Source organism: Microcaecilia unicolor, chromosome 3 (assembly GCF_901765095.1).
Source record: "Microcaecilia unicolor chromosome 3, aMicUni1.1, whole genome shotgun sequence".
Classification (NCBI taxonomy): Eukaryota; Metazoa; Chordata; class Amphibia; order Gymnophiona; family Siphonopidae; genus Microcaecilia; species Microcaecilia unicolor.
The window spans coordinates 357,876,204-357,896,314 of record NC_044033.1 but is presented as its reverse complement, the minus strand read 5'-3'; the positions used below and the strand labels follow the sequence as shown (position 1 = coordinate 357,896,314).

General features: G+C 43.5%; 1 protein-coding gene across 1 annotated transcript in view; it reads right to left on the bottom strand.

The window, feature by feature from the left end:
• Positions 1 to 20,111, bottom strand: part of HECA (hdc homolog, cell cycle regulator) — a 77,180-nt gene that overhangs the window by 18,169 nt on the left and 38,900 nt on the right. The window contains exon 2 of the mRNA XM_030198533.1: positions 17,288 to 18,325. Coding sequence (XP_030054393.1) covers positions 17,288 to 18,325 — 1,038 coding nt within the window. The remainder of the gene's footprint in view (positions 1 to 17,287; positions 18,326 to 20,111) is intronic.

Here is a 20,111-nt window from a genome sequence, read left to right as displayed (position 1 = left end):
TCCCTTACCACGGGTGCTGAGCTCCCAACCCCCCTCCCCCAAAACCCACTACCCACAAATGTACAACACTACCATAGCTCTTAGGGGTGAAGGGGGCACCTACATGTGGGTACAGTGGGTTTTGGAGGCCTCCCATTTACCAGCCCAAGTGTTACAGGTGGGGGGGGGGGGGGATGGGCCTGGGGCCACCTGGCTGAAGTGCACTGCGGTACCCACTAAAAGTGCTCCAGGGACCTGCATAAACGCAGGCCTCTAGGACTTGTTGCTGCTGTATAACATTGGCACACCTGAAGACTAATCTCTCCGAAAACGTCCTTTATTGGAATAACCGCGTTTACTCACAGTTAACTGCAGATCAGAGGTTGTGCCCCACTGACAACGAGTCTCCCTGGTACTGAGATGAGCAGTAGGTCAGAGCTGGCAGAATGCTGTACAATGCCCTCTTTCAGCCACATTCAAGGGAAGAACTAAGTTCTCTAACGTGGCTAACACAGGAAATGGAACTAAAACTGGGTTACAAAAATGGCCACTACCGCATGGACTACAACAGGAAACACAACAGGGCACACTCTGACCCAGTAGGCAGGGGGAAAAGCACCATGGGTGAAGAGCCTACCAACTACCAACATCGTGAGACTGTAACACAAGCTAATGAAATCACGGAGCCCAATACCCTACACCCACCACAATGCAATGCTGATGTGACCCTGTAGTGCACCCGAGAGCCACATCTGACCCAGGGAAAGGCTGTGACAGGATCGAACACATTCTCCTGTCATGGAGGTGGGTACGGCATTTGAGGCTGGCATATAGGCTGGAAAAAAAGTTTGTAAAGGGGGTTTTTTTTGGTGGGAGGGGGTTAGTGACCACTGGGGGAGTCCGGGGAGGTCATCCCCGATTCCCTCCAGTGGTCATCTGGGCAGTTGGAGCACTTTTTTGGGACTTGTTCGTGAAAAAAAAGGGTCCAAAAAAAGTGACCCAAAATCGCGGTAAAAACGCCTTTTTTTCGATTATCAGCTAAAGACGCCCATCTCTCCTCGGCTGATAACCACGCCCCAGTCCCGCCTCCAGCACGCCTCCAACACGCCCCCGTCAACTTTACTTGTTTCCGCGACGGAGTGCAGTTGGAAACGCCCAAAATCGGCTTTCGATTATACCGATTTGGGCGCCTTTGCGAGACAAACGTCTATCTCCCGATTTAGGTCGCACTATAGGCGTTTTTCTCTTTCGAAAATAAGCTGGAAAGTCAACATGGATTTAGTAGTGAAGGGAAATCTTGCCTCACCAATCTACTACATTTCTTTGAAGGGGTGAACAAATATGTGAATAAAGTTGAGCCGGTCGATATTGTGTACCTGGATTTTCAAAAGGCGTTTGACAAAGTACCTCATGAAAGACTCCAGAGGAAATTGGAGAGTTATGGGATAAGAGGTAGTGTTCTATTGTGGATTAAAAACTGGTTAAAAGATAGAAAACAGAAAGAAGGGTTAAATGTTCAGTATTCTCAATGAAGAAGGGTAGATAATGGGGTTCCCCCGGGGGTCTGTGCTAGGACCGCTGCTTTTTAACATACTTATAAATGATATAGAGATGGGAGTAACTAGGGAGGTAATTAAATCGCAGGAGGATTGTGAAAAATTACAAGAGAACTTTACGAAACTGGGAGACTGGGCATCCAAATGGCAGATGACGTTTAATGTGAGCAAGTGCAAAGTGATGCATGTGGGAAAGAGGACCCCGAACTATAGCTACTTAATGCAAGGTTCCACATTAGGAGTCACTGACCAGTTGAAACCATCTGCTCAATGTGTGGCGGCGGCTAAGAAAGCAAATAGAATATTTGGTATGGAAAACAAAAATGAGGACACTATAATGCTTTTGTATTGCTCCATGATGCGACCACACCTCAAATATTGTGTGCAATTCCGGTCACTGCATCTCAAAAAAGATATAGTGGAATTAGAAAAGGTACAGAGAAGAGTTACTTTTTCCAAAAATACTAGGGACTAGGCGGCACACAATGAAGCTACGAAGTAGTACATTTAAAACAAATCAGAGAAAATATTTCTTCACTCAATGTGTAATTAAACTCTGGAATTCTTTGCCAGAGAATGTAGTAAAAGCAGTTAGCTTAGCGGGGTTTAAAAAAGGTTTGGATAGCTTCCTAAAAGAAAAGTCCATAAGCCATTATTAAAATGGACTTGGAGAAAATCCACAGCTTATTTCTAGGGTAAGCAGCATAGAATGTATTGTACTGTTTTGGGATCTTGCCAGGTACTTGCAACCTGGATTGGCCACTGCTTGAAACAGGATGCTGGGCTTGATGGACCTTCAGTCTGTCCCAATACTTATGTACTTAATTGCGTGGGATGAAAAACAACGTAATAGGAATTGATCCAAAGAAACTTAGTGGAGACTAGGTGGCAGCAAAGCCAGTACTGGGCAGACTTCTACGGGTCTGTGCCATGATCTTGGATGGACAGGTTCAGCTTCAAGTTGGAGAACAAGGCCAGTGCTGGGCTGACTTCTATGGTCTGTGCCCTGATCATGGCTGAATAGATGTGGATGGGCTGGAGTAGAGCTTTTCAGGGGCAGCACCAGAGGGCTCCACCCTGAGGGAATGAACGAGATATTTTTCTTTTGTGTGTGGTTTGACTACATTAGGCTGCTCCACTTTGGTTTTTTATGCATATAATACATAAGTACATATAGTTTATGTATTTTCATGATTTTGTAATAAACTTAATTGCTTTGCTCCTGTCAGTTTGTAATTTTCTATCCCTCCCCCAACTACCTTACTCCCTGACTGTAGCTCTGAAGAGGGCGTCGGGGGGGGGGGGGGGATGGGGGAGCGCCATCTCATCCCTTGCCTCAGGCAGCAGAATGCCTTGGGCCGCCCCCAGTTGATGCAGTTCCCAAAGGACGAACTGAGGGAGCCTTCGGCAATAGGCAGGCTGGTTCCAATAGTCTTCCGCTCTTTCGGGATCTTTAAAAACTTGCCATTTCTCTGATGAGATAGGAAGAGGAAAGAAACCTGTCAGTTCAGTCCCAAAAAGCTGATCTGAGGAAAACCCTTGAAATGACTAAAGAACCATGAGCCAATACCGTTAGGTTCATAACTGGATTCCCCTTTTAGCACAAATGAAAAATATTCCCATCTTCAGCTCCAATTTTCACTGAGCAAAAGGTACTCTGCTCAACAAGAAAGCCTGTGCCACATTTTTTGTTTGATTAGACATGTGGAGGAGCATTTTGTATAAGTCCAAATTGGGATGTTTTGCTCATTACATTTACGGCCACAGTAATGTTGAGTTGAGCACCCCTAATTATTTTGAAAAGTTGGCTCCTATTTAGGAGGGCAGGGCAAACATATATTTGCCTAGGGCCCAATAAAGTGTTAATCTGACCCAGAAGACAGAGGCCCTTTGGATAGATACCAATGATTCTGAGTGAGCAAAAACTATCGTAGGTAGGTAAAGTGCAGCATCTTGGAACCTGGCTAGATTTCAATTCACTTCAAAAATTCCTCAGGCAGTGAAGAATAAACATAATCGGAATCCAATAAATCTTCACTGTAACTGAAATAAGCACAAAGAGAGCATTACTTTTGCTCACTGCTGTGTTTTTGCTGCCTTTTCTCCTTTATAGTGCAATTTAAATGCATAAATGAATGTACATTTATAGGATTCCAATGTCAACATGGAAACTCAGATTTCAATGGTAACAAGTGTGTCTTTTATGAAATGGAGCATTATTTACCAACTAAGAGCTCCTTTGTTTTATTCAGATTTAGTGATCACTGTGTGACTCTTCATTTTATCAAGATTAGAGTACTGTAACTATGGAAGTCATCTTAGAAACCCTGTGTATTCACACATCTCTATATATAAAAGGCACCACCAACATTCTAAATGAAGCCTCCAGCCGGAAGTGTGAAGGGGGAGAGATATCCAGTTTCCCTATGAGTGTCTGCCCCGCCCTCTCTGTAACACAAACAGTGAAGGAAAACACAGCAAAGCACGAAATCAAATCGCTCTCTCTGTAACAGTGAAGGACTCAGAGGGGGGAGGGGAGAGAGGGCAGAAGCCCTCACTATCTCTGTAACACAAACACAGCAGGAAACTTAACACTGAAGGACTGGACTCCGAGGGGGGAGGGGACAGAGAGGACAGACAGCACAGGGGAAGGGAGAGAGGGCAGAGGGCAGGGACATACACACTCCCACATGCACACAGAAGAAAACCTTGCTAGCCCCCGTTTCATTTGCATCAGAAACGGGGCTTTTTTCACTAGTGTATTTTTATTGTCCAAGTTTTTGATTGCTGCCCACCCAGAATTGTTTTTTTTTTAATATCTTTATTAGAGAATGGCACACATAACAAACAAACAATACTAAAGTGCTCACCAATTCTCAAAGAATATCACAATACTGCAAAGGTGACAGTGGTACAATAGTGCAATAACATGAACTCACTGTACATGAGCCATTCATTTTTCTACTGTAACCCTCCCCCCCAGTCCCCCCTCACGCCTCCGTGCTCATTGGGGTGGCCGCTGCCCTTGTAAGTAATTCTGTGCCAGTTTCCAGACATCTATATACCGTGAAAAAGAATGTCATGTTTTTTAAAATAAATAAATAAGTGTAATGAGTAACATTTATACCTGTAGATCGCAAGCACATATAAATGATCTCAGTATGCCACTGTTTACGCATGACGATGGCCCAAAACACCCAGATTCAGAGGGAGTATGCTTTGGCATGGTTTGGTGAACTGTGATGGATTTATAGCCTGTCTCACTAACACAGACTGCTCAATAATTACCGTGGATTCTTTTAGATTCGTAATAAGTAAATGAAACCTTTATTAGCAAAGCTAAATTCTACAATGATTAATATATATATATTGTCTATATACAATGGTTAGCTCTATACACACAATATAGTGTATTATAGCTTCATTTCCTGGTCTAATAACTCTTTGCATTGCTTAGATGTAGAGACCAGTGATGTAATGATTGTTTGTGATTGTTTCTCATTATTGTGTGTATAGAGCTAATCATTGTATATACCTTAATCATTGTAGAATTTAGCTCCACTAATAAAGGTTTCATTTACTTGTCACAAATCCAAAAGAATCCACGGTAGTTATTGAGCAGTCTGTGTTAGTGAGACAGGCTGAAAATCCATAGCATTACATCTGGTAGACCAAAAATCTTAAAATGTGCATTTCCCATTTTGAAAATTTCCCCAATGGCTTCTGTATGGCGCCCGAGCTATACATAAACTTCTGCAAAGCTTGTTTTGGCTAGGGCTTGAAACAAGTGATTGAGAGGTCAGCAGTGCTTAACCTCCCACTACTTGGTATGAGATTTAAAATGTAAAAATGTACCTTTTGCAGCTTCACTCCTTAACTGGCTACACTTACACAAATAATTATCTGGAATTATCTATACTTGCCGGCATGTCCACATATAGGGGCTATTATTTAGTGAATGGTGCCTAAATTTGGGCACGGAAAAAGAATTAGCACTGAGCACTATTCCAAAAACAGCGCTTCGAGTTGGGTATCATTTATAGAACAGTGCTTAGTGCCAGGATCTGCACCCAATTTTGGGAGCGAGGATTTACACCAACTGAAACCTGGCGTAAATTCTCACACCTAAATTGGGCACGGATCTCCCATATTCCATAACAGTGCATGCATCTTAAGTGAACACCCCTGACCCACCCATGCTCCTCCCATGCACATGTCCCCTTTTCAGTTACGCACTGAAAATTTTACATGTCTATCTTTATAGAATAGTGGCTAGCAAGATGCATGCATAAATTCAAATTGCCAATTAGTGCTAATGATTGTTAGCACCCAATTACTGCTGCTAATTGGCTCATTACTCAATTAAATTGCACAAACCCAAATTTCTGCACTCAATTTTGAACACCATTTATAGAATTTGAGGGATGCTGCTCTTTTCTTGCACGTGTAAGTTTTTGAAACCAATGCTCCCTCCTGTACATGCTGGCAACTGTTTGTGTATATGTCTCTTTCATTTCACAAACAGGTCTCTAAAGTCTTACAACCAGGTTTCCTAGCTCTACGTAAATTACGTCCGTTGATGAAATACTTAGACCTCCCAGCATTGTACACACTAATTCATGCTTTTGTAATATCTCACACTGACTACTGTAATGTAGTCTATGCAGGTCTCCCCCAGCTGGTGTCAGGGCGATTGGGAGTGGACAATTTAACACAGACATTTCGTAGTGGGCAATTGGTGCCGGATAAATTGGTGTCGGATCGCTGAGGTGCTAGGGCAATTGGGAGCAAACTGTTTTCCTGGTGCCTGTTTCTTCAGCTAGAAGGGTTTCTGAGCTCTAGGCATTGGCTTGCAGGGACCCCTTTCAGCAGTTTTTGCAGACAGGCTTGTCTGTGCGCACGGTTTTTATTTATTTGTTACATTTGTACCCCGCGCTTTCCCACTCATGGCAGACTCGATGCGGCTTACATGGGGCAATGAAGGGTTAAGTGACTTGCCCAAAGTCACAAGGAGCTGCCTGTGCCTGAAGTGGGAATCGAACTCAGTTCCTCAGTTCCCCAGGACCAAAGTCCAACCACTCTAACCACTAGGCCACTCCTCCAAAATTTAACTTTTTGGAGGTTCCTTCTTTTCTTCCAAAACTGGTTTCGTCTGTTCACCTCAATCAGACAATTTTCCTTCCTTCCCTTCGGAAGGATTATGGTGAGGACTACACCTACATACACCTTCTGGATGTGAAACGGTAACCGGTAAATTCACGCTGGGCAATTGGAAGTGGACAATTGGCATGGACAATTGATCATAGGATAATTTGGCGCAGCTATGTTGATGGAAAACAACAGCTAATTTGGCGCAGGACAATTAGTAACTTTTAATGTCTCATTAGCGCTCTACTAAGATGTAAAATCATGTATTTTGAATACGCTGTAGAAGTGTTTTAAGGTCAATTACAGCATCAATGAATACATTTACTGAAATCTTTAATCTGCAAATTCATGGATGTCATTTTTATTTCAGACAATGAATTTGGCATAAGTTGCAGGAATATGGCTATGCTGGAAGTTACAACACAGATCTAGATTTCAATATGCACATCCGGATGCTTGTTGCTCTTGAATACATGCTGATTCCCAAGAAAGTTCGTGCTTACGAAGAACTTATAGAGCTTAAATCGTTTCCTGAAGTTGATAACATTCTGAACTACTTTGAAGGCGACGAGAAGGAGGTGCTCTTTTCCCTTCCAGCATCTCGGACTGTTACCAAGCTGTTTGTGACAACACACCAAGAACAAATAATGCAATTGAGGGATGGTATAATGCATTTGCAAGATCTGTGCAAATTGTCCATCCAACACCACAGAAACTACAAAAGGAACAGAAAATGAATCACCTGCATATCGAACGTCTCATTGCTGGAGAACAGCCTTACTTGCAAAAGAAGAAATACCAAGATCGCAATTGTCAACTTCAAACGATTGTCATGGATTATGCTAACCGTTCAACTATGGATTACTTGCATGGATGCAGCCACAACTTTAACTTGATTGACGACTAAAAGAGTAACAAATCTTTTTGGACATAAGTTTTGTTAAATGATTGTACATTGGTGCTTTACGCATCTTTTTTGAAAATAAATTTGCTTTAATTGATGCTATAGCATTAGTGCATCCTTAAGAGAACACTAACATTGCCTTAAAAAAAAAAAAGCTGGAATTGAAACATCTCCAAGCTTTGCACAACACAGCAGTTAGATTTCTCTGTAATGCTTCTCGATTTGATCATTGTTCACCTCTATTCAAATCCCTTCACTGGCTTCCTATTCGCTTATGCATGAACTTAAAATTCTCTGCTTAGTTTTTAAGACACTCCATTTGGGTGTTCCATTGTACCTCTCCAATATTTTTCCATATACCTGCTCTAAACAGTTTCACTCCTTGGATGCCCATCATCTGGTTCTCCCTTCACCCAAAACAGTTCACTATAAATTCACCAAGCATTTCACCTTCTTTTTCTCTGGCCTAATCTATATACAGGTTGACCCTTTTTAAACCATTTAAGACTACCCTAAAAACGTTTTTCTAAGAACAAGCTTTTTCCCTCTCCCACGGTCAATAACACCTGGGACAGTGATTAGTTTGCTGCTTATTTGTGTGTATTTACTATTATTTTATGTATGATTTGGGGGGATTTGGAGGATTTGGGGGGGGACACCGGTGCCGGAAAGAATATTTGAAGCGGGGGAGTCGGAGAAACTAAACAAATTCTCTGTAACCTTGGAGGATGTAATGGGTCAGTTCAGCAAGCTGAAGAGTAGTAAATCACCGGGACCTGATGGTATTCATCCCAGAGTATTAATAGAACTAAAAAATGAACTTGCGGAGCTACTGTTAGAAATATGCAATCTGTCCCTAAAATCGAGTGTAGTACCGGAAGACTGGAGGGTAGCCAATGTTACTCCGATTTTTAAGAAGGGTTCCAGAGGAGATCCGGGAAATTATAGACCGGTGAGTCTGACGTCGGTGCCGGGCAAGATGGTGGAGGCTATTATTAAGAATAAAATTGCAGAGCATATACAAAAACATGGACTGATGAGACAAAGTCAGCACGGATTTAGTGAAGGGAAGTCTTGCCTCACCAATCTAATGCATTTTTTTGAGGGGGTAAGCAAACATGTGGACAATGGGGAGCCGGTTGATATTGTATATCTGGATTTTCAGAAGGCGTTTGACAAAGTGCCGCACGAAAGACTCCTGAAGAAATTGCAGAGTCATGGAATCGGAGGTAGGGTATTATTATGGATTAAGAACTGGTTGAAAGATAGGAAGCAGAGAGTAGGATTGCGTGGCCAGTATTCTCAGTGGAGGAGGGTAGTTAGTGGGGTCCCGCAGGGGTCTGTGCTGGGTCCGTTGCTTTTTAATGTATTTATAAATGACCTAGAGATGGGAATAACTAGTGAGGTAATTAAATTCGCCGATGACACAAAATTATTCAGGGTCGTCAAGTTGCAGGAGGAATGTGAACGATTACAGGAGGACCTTGCGAGACTGGGAGATTGGGCGTGCAAGAGGCAGATGAAGTTCAATGTTGACAAGTGCAAAGTGATGCATGTGGGTAAGAGGAACCCGAATTATAGCTACGTCTTGCAAGGTTCCGCGTTAGGAGTTACGGATCAAGAAAGGGATCTGGGTGTCGTCGTCGATGATACGCTGAAACCTTCTGCTCAGTGTGCTGCTGCGGCTAGGAAAGCGAATAGAATGTTGGGTGTTATTAGGAAGGGTATGGAGTCCAGGTGTGCGGATGTTATAATGCCGTTGTATCGCTCCATGGTGCGACCGCACCTGGAGTATTGTGTTCAGTACTGGTCTCCGTATCTCAAAAAAGATATAGTAGAATTGGAAAAGGTACAGCGAAGGGCGACGAAAATGATAGTGGGGATGGGACGACTTTCCTATGAAGAGAGGCTGAGAAGGCTAGGGCTTTTCAGCTTGGAGAAGAGACGGCTGAGGGGAGATATGATAGAAGTGTATAAATAATGAGTGGAATGGATCGGGTGGATGTGAAGCGACTGTTCACGCTATCCAAAAATACTAGGACTAGAGGGCATGAGTTGAAGCTACAGTGTGGTAAATTTAAAACGAATCGGAGAAAATTTTTCTTCACCCAACGTGTAATTAGACTCTGGAATTCGTTGCCGGAGAACGTGGTACGGGCGGTTAGCTTGACGGAGTTTAAAAAGGGGTTAGATAGATTCCTAAAGGACAAGTCCATAGACCGCTATTAAATGGACTTGGAAAAATTCCGCATTTTTAGGTATAACTTGTCTGGAATGTTTTTACGTTTGGGGAGCGTGCCAGGTGCCCTTGACCTGGATTGGCCACTGTCGGTGACAGGATGCTGGGCTAGATGGACCTTTGGTCTTTCCCAGTATGGCACTACTTATGTACTTATGTACTGGAATGAATACTCTTGTCTTCTGTCTTTGTTTTCTTTGTTATCAATAATGGCATTCCTTTCCTTTTATACTTTTATTCTGTACACCACTTTGACCTGTTTTGGAAAAGTGGTACAGAAAGTCCCCAATAAACTATAAGCTATCCCTAAATACATTAGGCTCCATATTCAGCAGAGTCTTTTGTAAAATACTGGGAGAACTGAACATCCTGACTTGGCCTTCCCAGTTCCTACAGCAATATTCTATGCAAAAATGGTCTTTAAGTATATTGGGCTACCAAAGAAGTCATTGCTTCAGCGTCAGATCCTCCAAAATATAGCTGCGTAAAATAATTGGGGGAGAGGGGAGGGTTGAGGGCAGGGGATTATATTATACCTGTCATGCAGGAACTATACCGGCTATCAATACAATTCCAGTGTAAATTCAAGCTTCTGATCCTCACTTACAAATCCCTTCATGGGTTGGGGCCAGCCTACTTGATGAAAAAACAGTCACTAGGCACTCTGCATTCTATTTCATTGGCCTGAAACTCTGGAATGATTTACCTCCTCTCAAGATCTGACATTTGTTTAAGACATTTAAGACCTTACTCAAATCTCGTTTCACTTGAGCTTTTTGGACACCAGCATTTGAGAGAGTCATTTTGGTTGATATACCTGTGATTGATTTTTTTTTTTTTAATGAAGTATGCGTGTTCTTGTTATGGTTGCTGCTTTCCTATCGCTTATTGAAGTTCTTTTCCGTGCTTTTCCTTATATTATTTTTCCATTTTATTGTAAACAGTCCTGACTGTTCAGTAAAAGCGGCATATCAAATTTTAATAAACATAAAGGTAGATTAGATGTCAGCATGCCAAGGCAGAAACTTTAGGGAAAGGCCTCTAGGTAGTACTGGGGGAGACATATTTGTCAAGACAAAAGGGAGTGCTTTTTCAATTATGGTCCCAGTTTGATGGAATTCTCTACTGGAAGCAAAAAGGTTATGCATGGATTATTATTATCACTTACGGAGGTTACTGAAAATCTAGTTATTTAAACAAGCATATGACAGTGGCTGAGGAAACTTCCATTTTGGAGCAAGTCCAACGTGAACATGAGGAAGAAGGGTTCTTCTGATCCCAACTCCTACCACTTCAATTAACAGATCCAAAATTGATAACAGCACTCCTGAACTAGAAGTGAAAAAGCCAAAACAAGGGGAAAATATGAGTAACAAAGAAAATAAGAGAGCTTTACTCCCCCAAGGCAGCCATGAAAGATAAAGAAGTGGAGGTGGGAGATGTTCTTTCATCACCGGGATCAATCGTGGGACGTAAAAGTGAAGCCTCTATTCTGCTTGAAGAGGGGCTGCTGCTATTGCCAAAGGAAAGAAGAGACTCTAAGATGTAAATAATGCAAACAGTATTGAAAAAGATCAAGAAGTTTGAAATACTGGTCACCCCTATTACAGAAACTCAGAGTCACAATAGCAACCATGAGGACAGACGAAAGAAAGATAATGGTCTCCAATTTATGCAAAGGCAACTCAGATTGATGATAGATTGGAAGACCAAAAGAACTAGTGCAGTCATTCCAGTCTTGGTGTTATGGAGTCCCAGAGGGGACTGAGGAGGACTGATGCCAGAACATATCTAAAAGGGATGCTGCATACCTGTTTTTTCAATTCAAAGGCTGTACCTCAAATTGAAAATGAAAGGGCCCACAGAGAACAAAGGCCCAAACCATCTCTGAATGCCCTTGGTTGTCAAATTATTGAGGATTGAGGATGTGAAATAGGTCTTGAGAGAGTCAAGAAAGGCAGGTACAGTAACATATAAATGGTACAAAGTACATATTTTCTAAAATCTAAGTGCCAAAATTCTGTGGAAGAGGAGAGAGCTTACAAGGTTATAGATTACAGAGATAATCTGGTGAAAAACAGCTGCAAGATGGGGGGAATTTGGTTTCCAGCCCATTTAGCAATAACAGACAATAGTGTCAGAATGTTATTAGACAGCCCAAAGGCGGTGGAGAGTTCGAAAAAGGAAGATGAGCAAGGTCATGCGGGGCAGAACACCCCTAGAAGCTCAATTGCCAGGTTTCAAGTAGCCAAAGTAATGACAGAGTTTGGTCATCAGAAAAAGGTCAAGAAGCAGACTGTAGAGAACCACCACCCTTGCAGGCAGTTAAGCATATCATAGAGCTTGGAAAAACAGATGCAAAAGCATTGTAAAGTTGGGCAAAGCCTGGGAGAACATATCTGGGTGACCTGCCCAAGAGTGATAAGCAGCAATAACATCAGTGACCAGGAGTTTTGGATGCAAACAAATTGCAATCTGTTACACTGCTGAGCCCAGTATTCTGTTTAACTGAGTAGGAAGGCTGCTACCCGGTTAAATATTGATGATCGGCTGCCATGCTGATATTCAGCTGCATTTAACTAGATAGTGTCCCGGTGGTCTGTGCCAACATTCAGCAGCACTATCTGGTTTGTGCCAGGATGGTTCGGGGCGTAGCGGAAGCACAGCCAGGAGTTATCCGGGCACCACTGATATGAGGTCCCAACTTGCCCAGATAGTTATTCAGGTAGTCTATAGTATGCTATTGAGACAGACATGGGTAAGCTACTGCTTACCCTGGGATGGGCAGGATGGAATGTTGCCACTATTTGGGTTTCTGTCAGGTACTTGTGACCTGGCTTGGCCACCTTTATCCACATGTTTATTCATGCCTTCAAAGAAATTAAGCAAATTGGTGAGACAAGATTTCCCTTGGCTGAAACCATGCTGAGACTGTTTCATTAAACCATGTTTGTTAATGTGTTCCGTAATTTTATTCTTTATAATAGTTTCCACTATTTTCCCCAGCATTGATGACAGGCTTACCAGTCTGTGATTTCCCAGGTCACCCCTGGAAAGGAAAAGGAAATGGGACTTGATATACCGCCTTTCTGTGGTTTTTGCAGCTACATTCAAAGTGGTTTACACAGTATATACAGGTACTTATTTTGTACCTGGGCACTATCCACTAGGCTACTCCTTTTTAAAAATCGGTGTCACATTAGCCACCCTCCAATCTTCAAGTAATATGGATGACTTTAATGACAAAGCAGGTCATCAATTTCATGTTTGAGTTCTTTCAGTACCCTTGGATGCACGCCATCTGGTCCAGGTGATTTACTACTCTTTAATTGTTGATTTGGCTCAATATGTCTTCCAGGTTCACCGAGATTTCATTCAGCTCCTCCACAACATCACCTTTGAAAACCATTTCTGATACAAGTATATCTCTTACATCTTCTTCTGTAAATTCATTCCCTGAGTGCCACTTTTGCTCCTTCATGATCTAACAATCCTACAGATTCCCTCACAGGTTTTCTGCTTTTTATATATCTGAAAAAGTTGTTACTAAGAGTTTTTGCCATTGCAGCAAGTTTCTCTTCATATTCTCTTTTAGACGTCATTATCAGTGCTTTGCATCTAGCTTGACACTGCACAGCCAGCAGTCCATTGTGGGGGGGGGGGGGGGCACAGGGGTGGACTGGGGGGCATACATATCCTCCTCTCCATTAGGTATCATAACTTTGCTTGTAGGGATGCCAAAGTCCCACCAGTTGAAGAGGTCCACTGCCAAAGCAGCCCCCTTCCTCCTTGTATTGCCCTCAGGAGTGAGGAAGTCAGTGGGTTGCCTCCAGCCACCATTCTCCGAGCATGCTCAATTCATATTGGGGAGTGCATCAGTGGCTGGAGGCAAGCCACCGATTTCCTCATTCCTGAAGCACTACAAGGAGAAAGGGGGTGACTCAGGCAGCGGATTTCTTTGGCTGGTAGGGCTTCATCTACCCTACCACCCCACCCCAGATCCATTATCTTTCTCTCTCCCTCTGCCTTTTCCCTTCACTGCCCTCCCCTCAGGTCCATTATCTCTCTTCCCTCTCTCCAAAACCACCCCCTCAAAACTTGTATCTTTTTCTTCCTTCCTCCACCCTCTCCATCCTTCCATCCACCCTCTCCACCCCAGGTTCATTATCTTTCTCTCTCTCTCCTCCTTTTCTCCCTCCCTTCCCTCCCTCTCAGCCTAACATCGCTCCCTCTCTCTTTTCCCTCTACTGCCCTCTCTCCATCCTTTTTTCCCTCAAATTCAGCTTTTCTCCTTATTTCCCCCTTCCCCTCTGCACAATCAATCATCTCTTCCTCCCCTTTTAGCCCTGTCTGCAGTTCTCTCTCAATTCCCCCCTTCCCTCCCCCAAAGGTCTTCCCCTGCCCTCAGTTCTTTCAAGCCCCCCTCCCCTGCGCCTCTCTCAAGCCCCCCTCCCCGCAGCTCTCTCAAGCCCCCCTCCCATTTGTACCTGCCTACGGCTCACTCTCCCCTCCCCCCATGCACTCATATCAACACCTGCACTACACAGTGCAAACAAGTTTCAGCCTCTCTCCTCTCCCCTCCCGGACATCACTGTGGGTCTCTCGTCTCCCCCCTCCCCCTGCAATACCTTTTGAAACAGGAAGTCTTCCACCCTGCAGGCTAGCAGCAGCCATACTGAAAGGCTGCCTGCCCTGGGCCTTCCCTCTGACCCAGCCCACCTCTTCTAATGTAACTTCCTGTTTGCAGAAGGAGTGAGCCAGGTCAGAGGGAAGGCCTGGGGCAGGACGCAGGCACGCTTTCAGTACAGCTACCACTGGTCTGCAGGGTTGAATACTTCTCATCTCAAAAGGTACTGCAGGGGGAGGGAGGTGGTGGGAGCGGGAGAACCGTAGGAAGGTCCGGGGTGGGGGGGGGGGGGGAACCAGTGATGCCAAGCTGAACTTGATTACGTTTTTTTTAACCCAATTAATAATTAACATGTTAATTGCAGCATTAACCAGAATTAACATGCCGCCCTAATTATTTCTGAAATAAATGACTATATACATCCCCCTCTAACAAAAGATAACTGGAGGAATGTACACTACTACTACTACTTATCATTTCTGTACACCTGTATGCCCACAAATTCTCCTTTGCCACAAATTATAAACAACTGCAGCTGAAGCTTGTGAATAGAAAGCATGCTTCACCACACAGGTTAGACTGGATGGGAGTAAGCATGTCAAGATTCTGTTGGGGAGGGTGTGGACAGGAAGGGACATATGAACATATGTGGTGGGATAATGCTCTTTGTAATTCACAACCGACTAGGTTGTTTTCTTCTTATGTTAAGATACTTCGAACCCTCAAGTATTAGGCAGGTTATAAAACCTTAGAACAGAATATAGTGTCCCCCACGTCCATGATAGCATTCAAAAGTTGGTGAAAGTGAAAATAAAAAGTACCAAAAGAACCCTAAGCTATTTATTTTAGTCTACCCCACCCTACACCCCGAGCAGGAGTTGCAAAAGTATCAGCTGCAATTGATGTTGCTATTATTTTTGGACATAAAAAAAGAACAGTAGCAATAAACTGGAAATCAGAGAAGAGAATGGAAGTGGACAAATGAGTTAACACTTGAAGAGACTTTCACAAATGTGATAAATTGATCTGGTCAATGAGGGGGATACCCCACAAATTCCAAAATATTTGAGCTCCTCTTTTAAGCCCACTTGAGCTACCCTCCTCAACAAGGTTAACAGATACATAGCCTACCTTTTCGACTCAAGCAAACAAGAAGCATGGTTTTGCGTTGTTTGATTGTTACATAGGGGTTGTGTTAAGTAATAGAAATGTCTCTTATTTACCGGGGATTCAACTACAGGAGGACAGTCTCAGTACCCTGGAATTATTGTGGAGGCAGCATGCGGGAGATTGCAACGTACAAGGCAGTAAAAGAGCTAGGGGTCCAAGATTGAGGCTCTGGGTGGGATTATGACCCTGTGTGTATCAGTGGTATAGCCACAGGAAAGGAAGGCCTCGAGGGCCTGGCCTCCCCAATTTGGGATCAGGCCTCCTCCAAAACAGCAGTGAAACAGGTTGCCTGCAGCCGGTCTTGCCGGGGCCTTTCCTCTGTCGTATGCTGCCTCCTTTGATGCAACTTCCTGTGGGCGGATGTAACAGAGGAAAGGCCTTGTGGTCTGTTGATACAGGGTTTTTATCAGTTCCTTCATTCAGCCTCTCTCACTGTAGTGCAGGACTGAGCTCTATTTATTGCTTATGGAATTCTCTTCCAGCAGACATTCAACTAGAAGACTTTTAACGTCCCAAATATTTATTTCTGATGTTTTCTGCTGTCCTGTATGTTTTATTGAATACAATTTTTTATGTTACTCACTCCGGACAAATGTTTTTGGATTAACAGATTATATAAGTACTGAAATAAATAAAAGACTCCAAAGAACAATAGCCAGGGGATGTGACTACTCTGTCTGGTTCTTGAAGTGGGTAGGGTGGAGTAGCAGGGTTAGACAACAATCATAAAAGCATGTCTGAACTGCCTCATATTTTTTGCACACAGGTGATATATGCATATAAATAACTTGACTAGTCCTAATTTGATAATAATGCTCCTTAATTTTTGTCCTCAACAATAAAATTATTTTCTTGTGGGCCTGGCAGCATGCTAATCGTAGTCATCTTCAGACAAGCTGTCCAATAGTGAAATAGAAAAATAAACTATTCAAAACCTTAAAGGCCTCACTTAAAAAGGGAAGGCCCTGCATTCCAAAGATATAAAATTTGCATCTTAAGGCCCTAAATATCATTTTCTGTATATTTATTTCCAGTTTTGTAACTTGCCAGATCTAGCTCCGTGATGACATCTAGAGGCCCATCACAGGAAAAGTGCTTGTTTCATCAACAGGAGCTTCTCTGGCCTGACTGAAGCTCAAGGTAAGGCAGCAGGCCATGATGCACTACAGTATAATGCACAGCTATCTGACAGAGAAAACCCCAAGATTCTGTACACAGGCAAGCAAGCTTCTGCTCATGCACACAAATTTTTACTGTGCCATATTTGAAAGGTTTGATTCTGGAAGCCTACAGTGTCCTGAGTGGTCTGACAAATCAAGGTATATCCTCAAAGATGCATGGATTCACCAGTCAGCAAGATGGTACATTTACACCAATGACAGCTGAGCCCATACTACAATAGACAAGTTTTCACAGAAAGATGATGCTCATATACATAACATTAAGAAGCAGTAACAGTTACAAAACTGGTAGAACAGCAGTTTTTCCCTTCTCGTGAATTACCACAGAGATAAACCTGAAGAACTGTGAATGTCTGGCCATATATCAACATGGAAAAAGTAAGTAACTGTGTCAAGGTAAGCCATAAACTAGTACAAAGATTATTCCCATCACAGGATTTTAAAAAAATGAACAAAACAGCCAGGCTGGCTTCAACCTTTTACCTTGAAGGTGACAGGGAACATCATATTCAATCTCATCATGTCTTGATGGACTAAGAAACAGGGTTCCATCCACCAGTGGAAACTGCTCGAACACTGGAAGCACTCTGTGACACAGTGCACAGTTCACAACATTCCTGTGGCTAGCGCTAAGTGCCGCCAAAATAAATTTACGGAGGTCCTCTCCCTGACCCAGCTGAGCATCATCTTCCATACGGACATGGAAGGTGTTCAGCTTGTGCCGTGGTATATGGGCAAGAAGCTCAGAAAGGTCGAGTCTCCTCAGAAACTGCACAGGTGCATCTAGATGGGCAGGTCTGTGGCCCTGCAGTCCTGTGGCACTGTAATCACAGTGGGGGTTCCTGTACATGCCACCTGCTGCCATATTCTTCTTATGAGGCTCCAAGTGAATTGCATTCTTTAGAAATTCTCCTAAGTATCGTGAACTTCGAGGGCCACTGAAATGCGAAGGTGAGAGGATGGAGTAGCCTGAAGGAGGGGACTGGCCAGGAGAGCCACAAGGAGATCGCAGCCCATAGACAGCACCAACCCCTTTTTCTTGAGAGTTCTGTCTGTCAACCGAATGCCTTCGCTGTGAATCATAGTTCAAACCTCTTTGGGACTTGCTTGCAGCTCGACATTTTTTCCCATCATCTAGGGACTCCGACATAGATCGTCCTAGGGCCTTCTCTGGGCCAGTCTTTTTCTTTTTCTCATCTTGCATGCGCTTCACTTGGTACCAGTCTGTATCCTTCTTCAAGTGACCTTGCCCGCATCGGCAAGAGCAAAAACGAAAGGCAAGGTCATAGCCCTTCTTAGTCCACATGTTTTGGCGGCACTGTTTCTCATTCCAGCTGCGGGCCCTGCCGATGCAGTTGAACTGCACCAGGATACTGCTCTCCCACTCATAAAAACACTGCAGGTGCATCCAGGTGCTGTACGGACAATGCTCATTGTTGCAGGCAACCTTCTGGTAGTCATCCTTCTCTAGGTCAACAGATCTCCCCAAACTACAGATCAATGGAGTAGCACAAGGTGCTTCTGTAAGAACAAACACAAAATAACAGACTATGAGATTAAGTCATATTAAACTTTTTAAAAATATATCCTTTCAATTTTTTGTTTTTGAAATATATTTTCTTATTTCTAAAGCAGATCAATTTACTCCTATTTAATTTGGGGTGAATAGTGGATGTGCAAGAGAAAAGAAGGATATCAGCCAAAGGGTTTAAGTAGATATTAAATAATGTACCACCTTAATGTCCAGTTGTTTTGGCACCTAACTTTTAACGACCTATACATATACCCCATAGTGTCCAAAAGTGAAAATCAGCACTAAAAACAGGAAGCAAAATGCTGCCATTTTAATGGCTTTGAATAATTTTGTATATTCACAAAATTTGATCATCTAACTTATTGCTCCTTTCTCCAGATCATTAATAAATACGTTAAACAGCAAAAATCCCAGTATAAATCATTGTGACCCTTTTCCATGTAGATGCCTGACTATTCATTCCTATCTCCATTTTCTCTCTTATTCAACTGCAATCCACAAAAGGGCATGGCCACCTATTCCAAGACTTTAATGTCCTAAGGCAGAACAAAGTTGACGGGGCATGTCAGAGACGTGGTGAAGGAGGGACTGGGGCGTGTTTATCAGACGAGGAGAGATGGGCGCCCTCGGCCGAAAGTCAAAAAAAGAATGGCGGCAGTAGCGAGAATTTGGGCCGCTTTTTTTGGACCCTTTTTTTTCACGAACAAGTCCCCAAAAAGTGCCCCAACTGCCCAGATGACCACCGGAGGGAATCGGGGATGACCTCCCCTGACTCTCCCAGTGGTCACTAACCCCCTCCCACCAAAAAAAAAACAACTTTAAAAACTTTTTTTTTGCCAGCCTGTATGTCAGCCTCAAATGTCATACCCAGCTCCATCACAGCAGTATGCAGGTCCCTGGAGCAGTTGTTAGTGGATGCAGTGGACTTCAGGCAGGTGGACCCAGGCCCATCCCCCCTCCCACCTGTTACACTTGTGCTGGTAAATGGGAGCCCTACAAACCGCCCCCAAAACCCATTGTACCCACATCTAGGTGCCCCCCTTCACCCATAAGTGCTATGGTAATGGCGTAGAGTTGTGGGGAGTGGGTTTTGGGGGGGGATTTGGGGGGCCCAGCACCCAAGGTAAAGGAGCTATGGATTTGGGAGGTATTTTAAATTTTTTTTTTTTTTTTACCTTTTACAAGTGCCCCCTAGGGTGCCCAGTTGGTGTCCAGGCATGAGGGGGACCAGTGCACCACGAATCCTGGCCCCTCCCACAACCAAATGCCTTGGAGTTGTTTGTTTTTGAGCTGAGCGGCTTCGGTTTCCATTATCGCTGAAAACCGATACCACCCATCTCAAATCTGGCCAAATCCGATGCATTTGCCCGGCACCAACCGTATTATCGAAACAAAGATGGACGCCCATCGTTTTCGAAAATACGGTCTGTCCCGCCCCTTCGCAGACCCGTCCTCGGAGATAGTCACCCCTGGAGATGGGTGTCTGCGTTCGATTATGCCCCTTTATGTCTGTTAAGGCTGCACAACCACACCCCCTTGCTCACTGCTACAATTTCATAAAATGCCAAGGCAAGATTTGCCTTTTGTGAACTCCTGTTGACTTGTTCCCACTAAGCCTCATCTACCTATAAGATCAGTACTTTTGTTTCTCAGCATAGCTTCAACTATTTTGCCCAGCATGACATCAGGCACTAATTCCCAGATCTCCCTGGGAGCCCTTAAAAAAAAAAAAAAAAAAGACTGGAATTACACATTGGTCATATTCCAATCCTG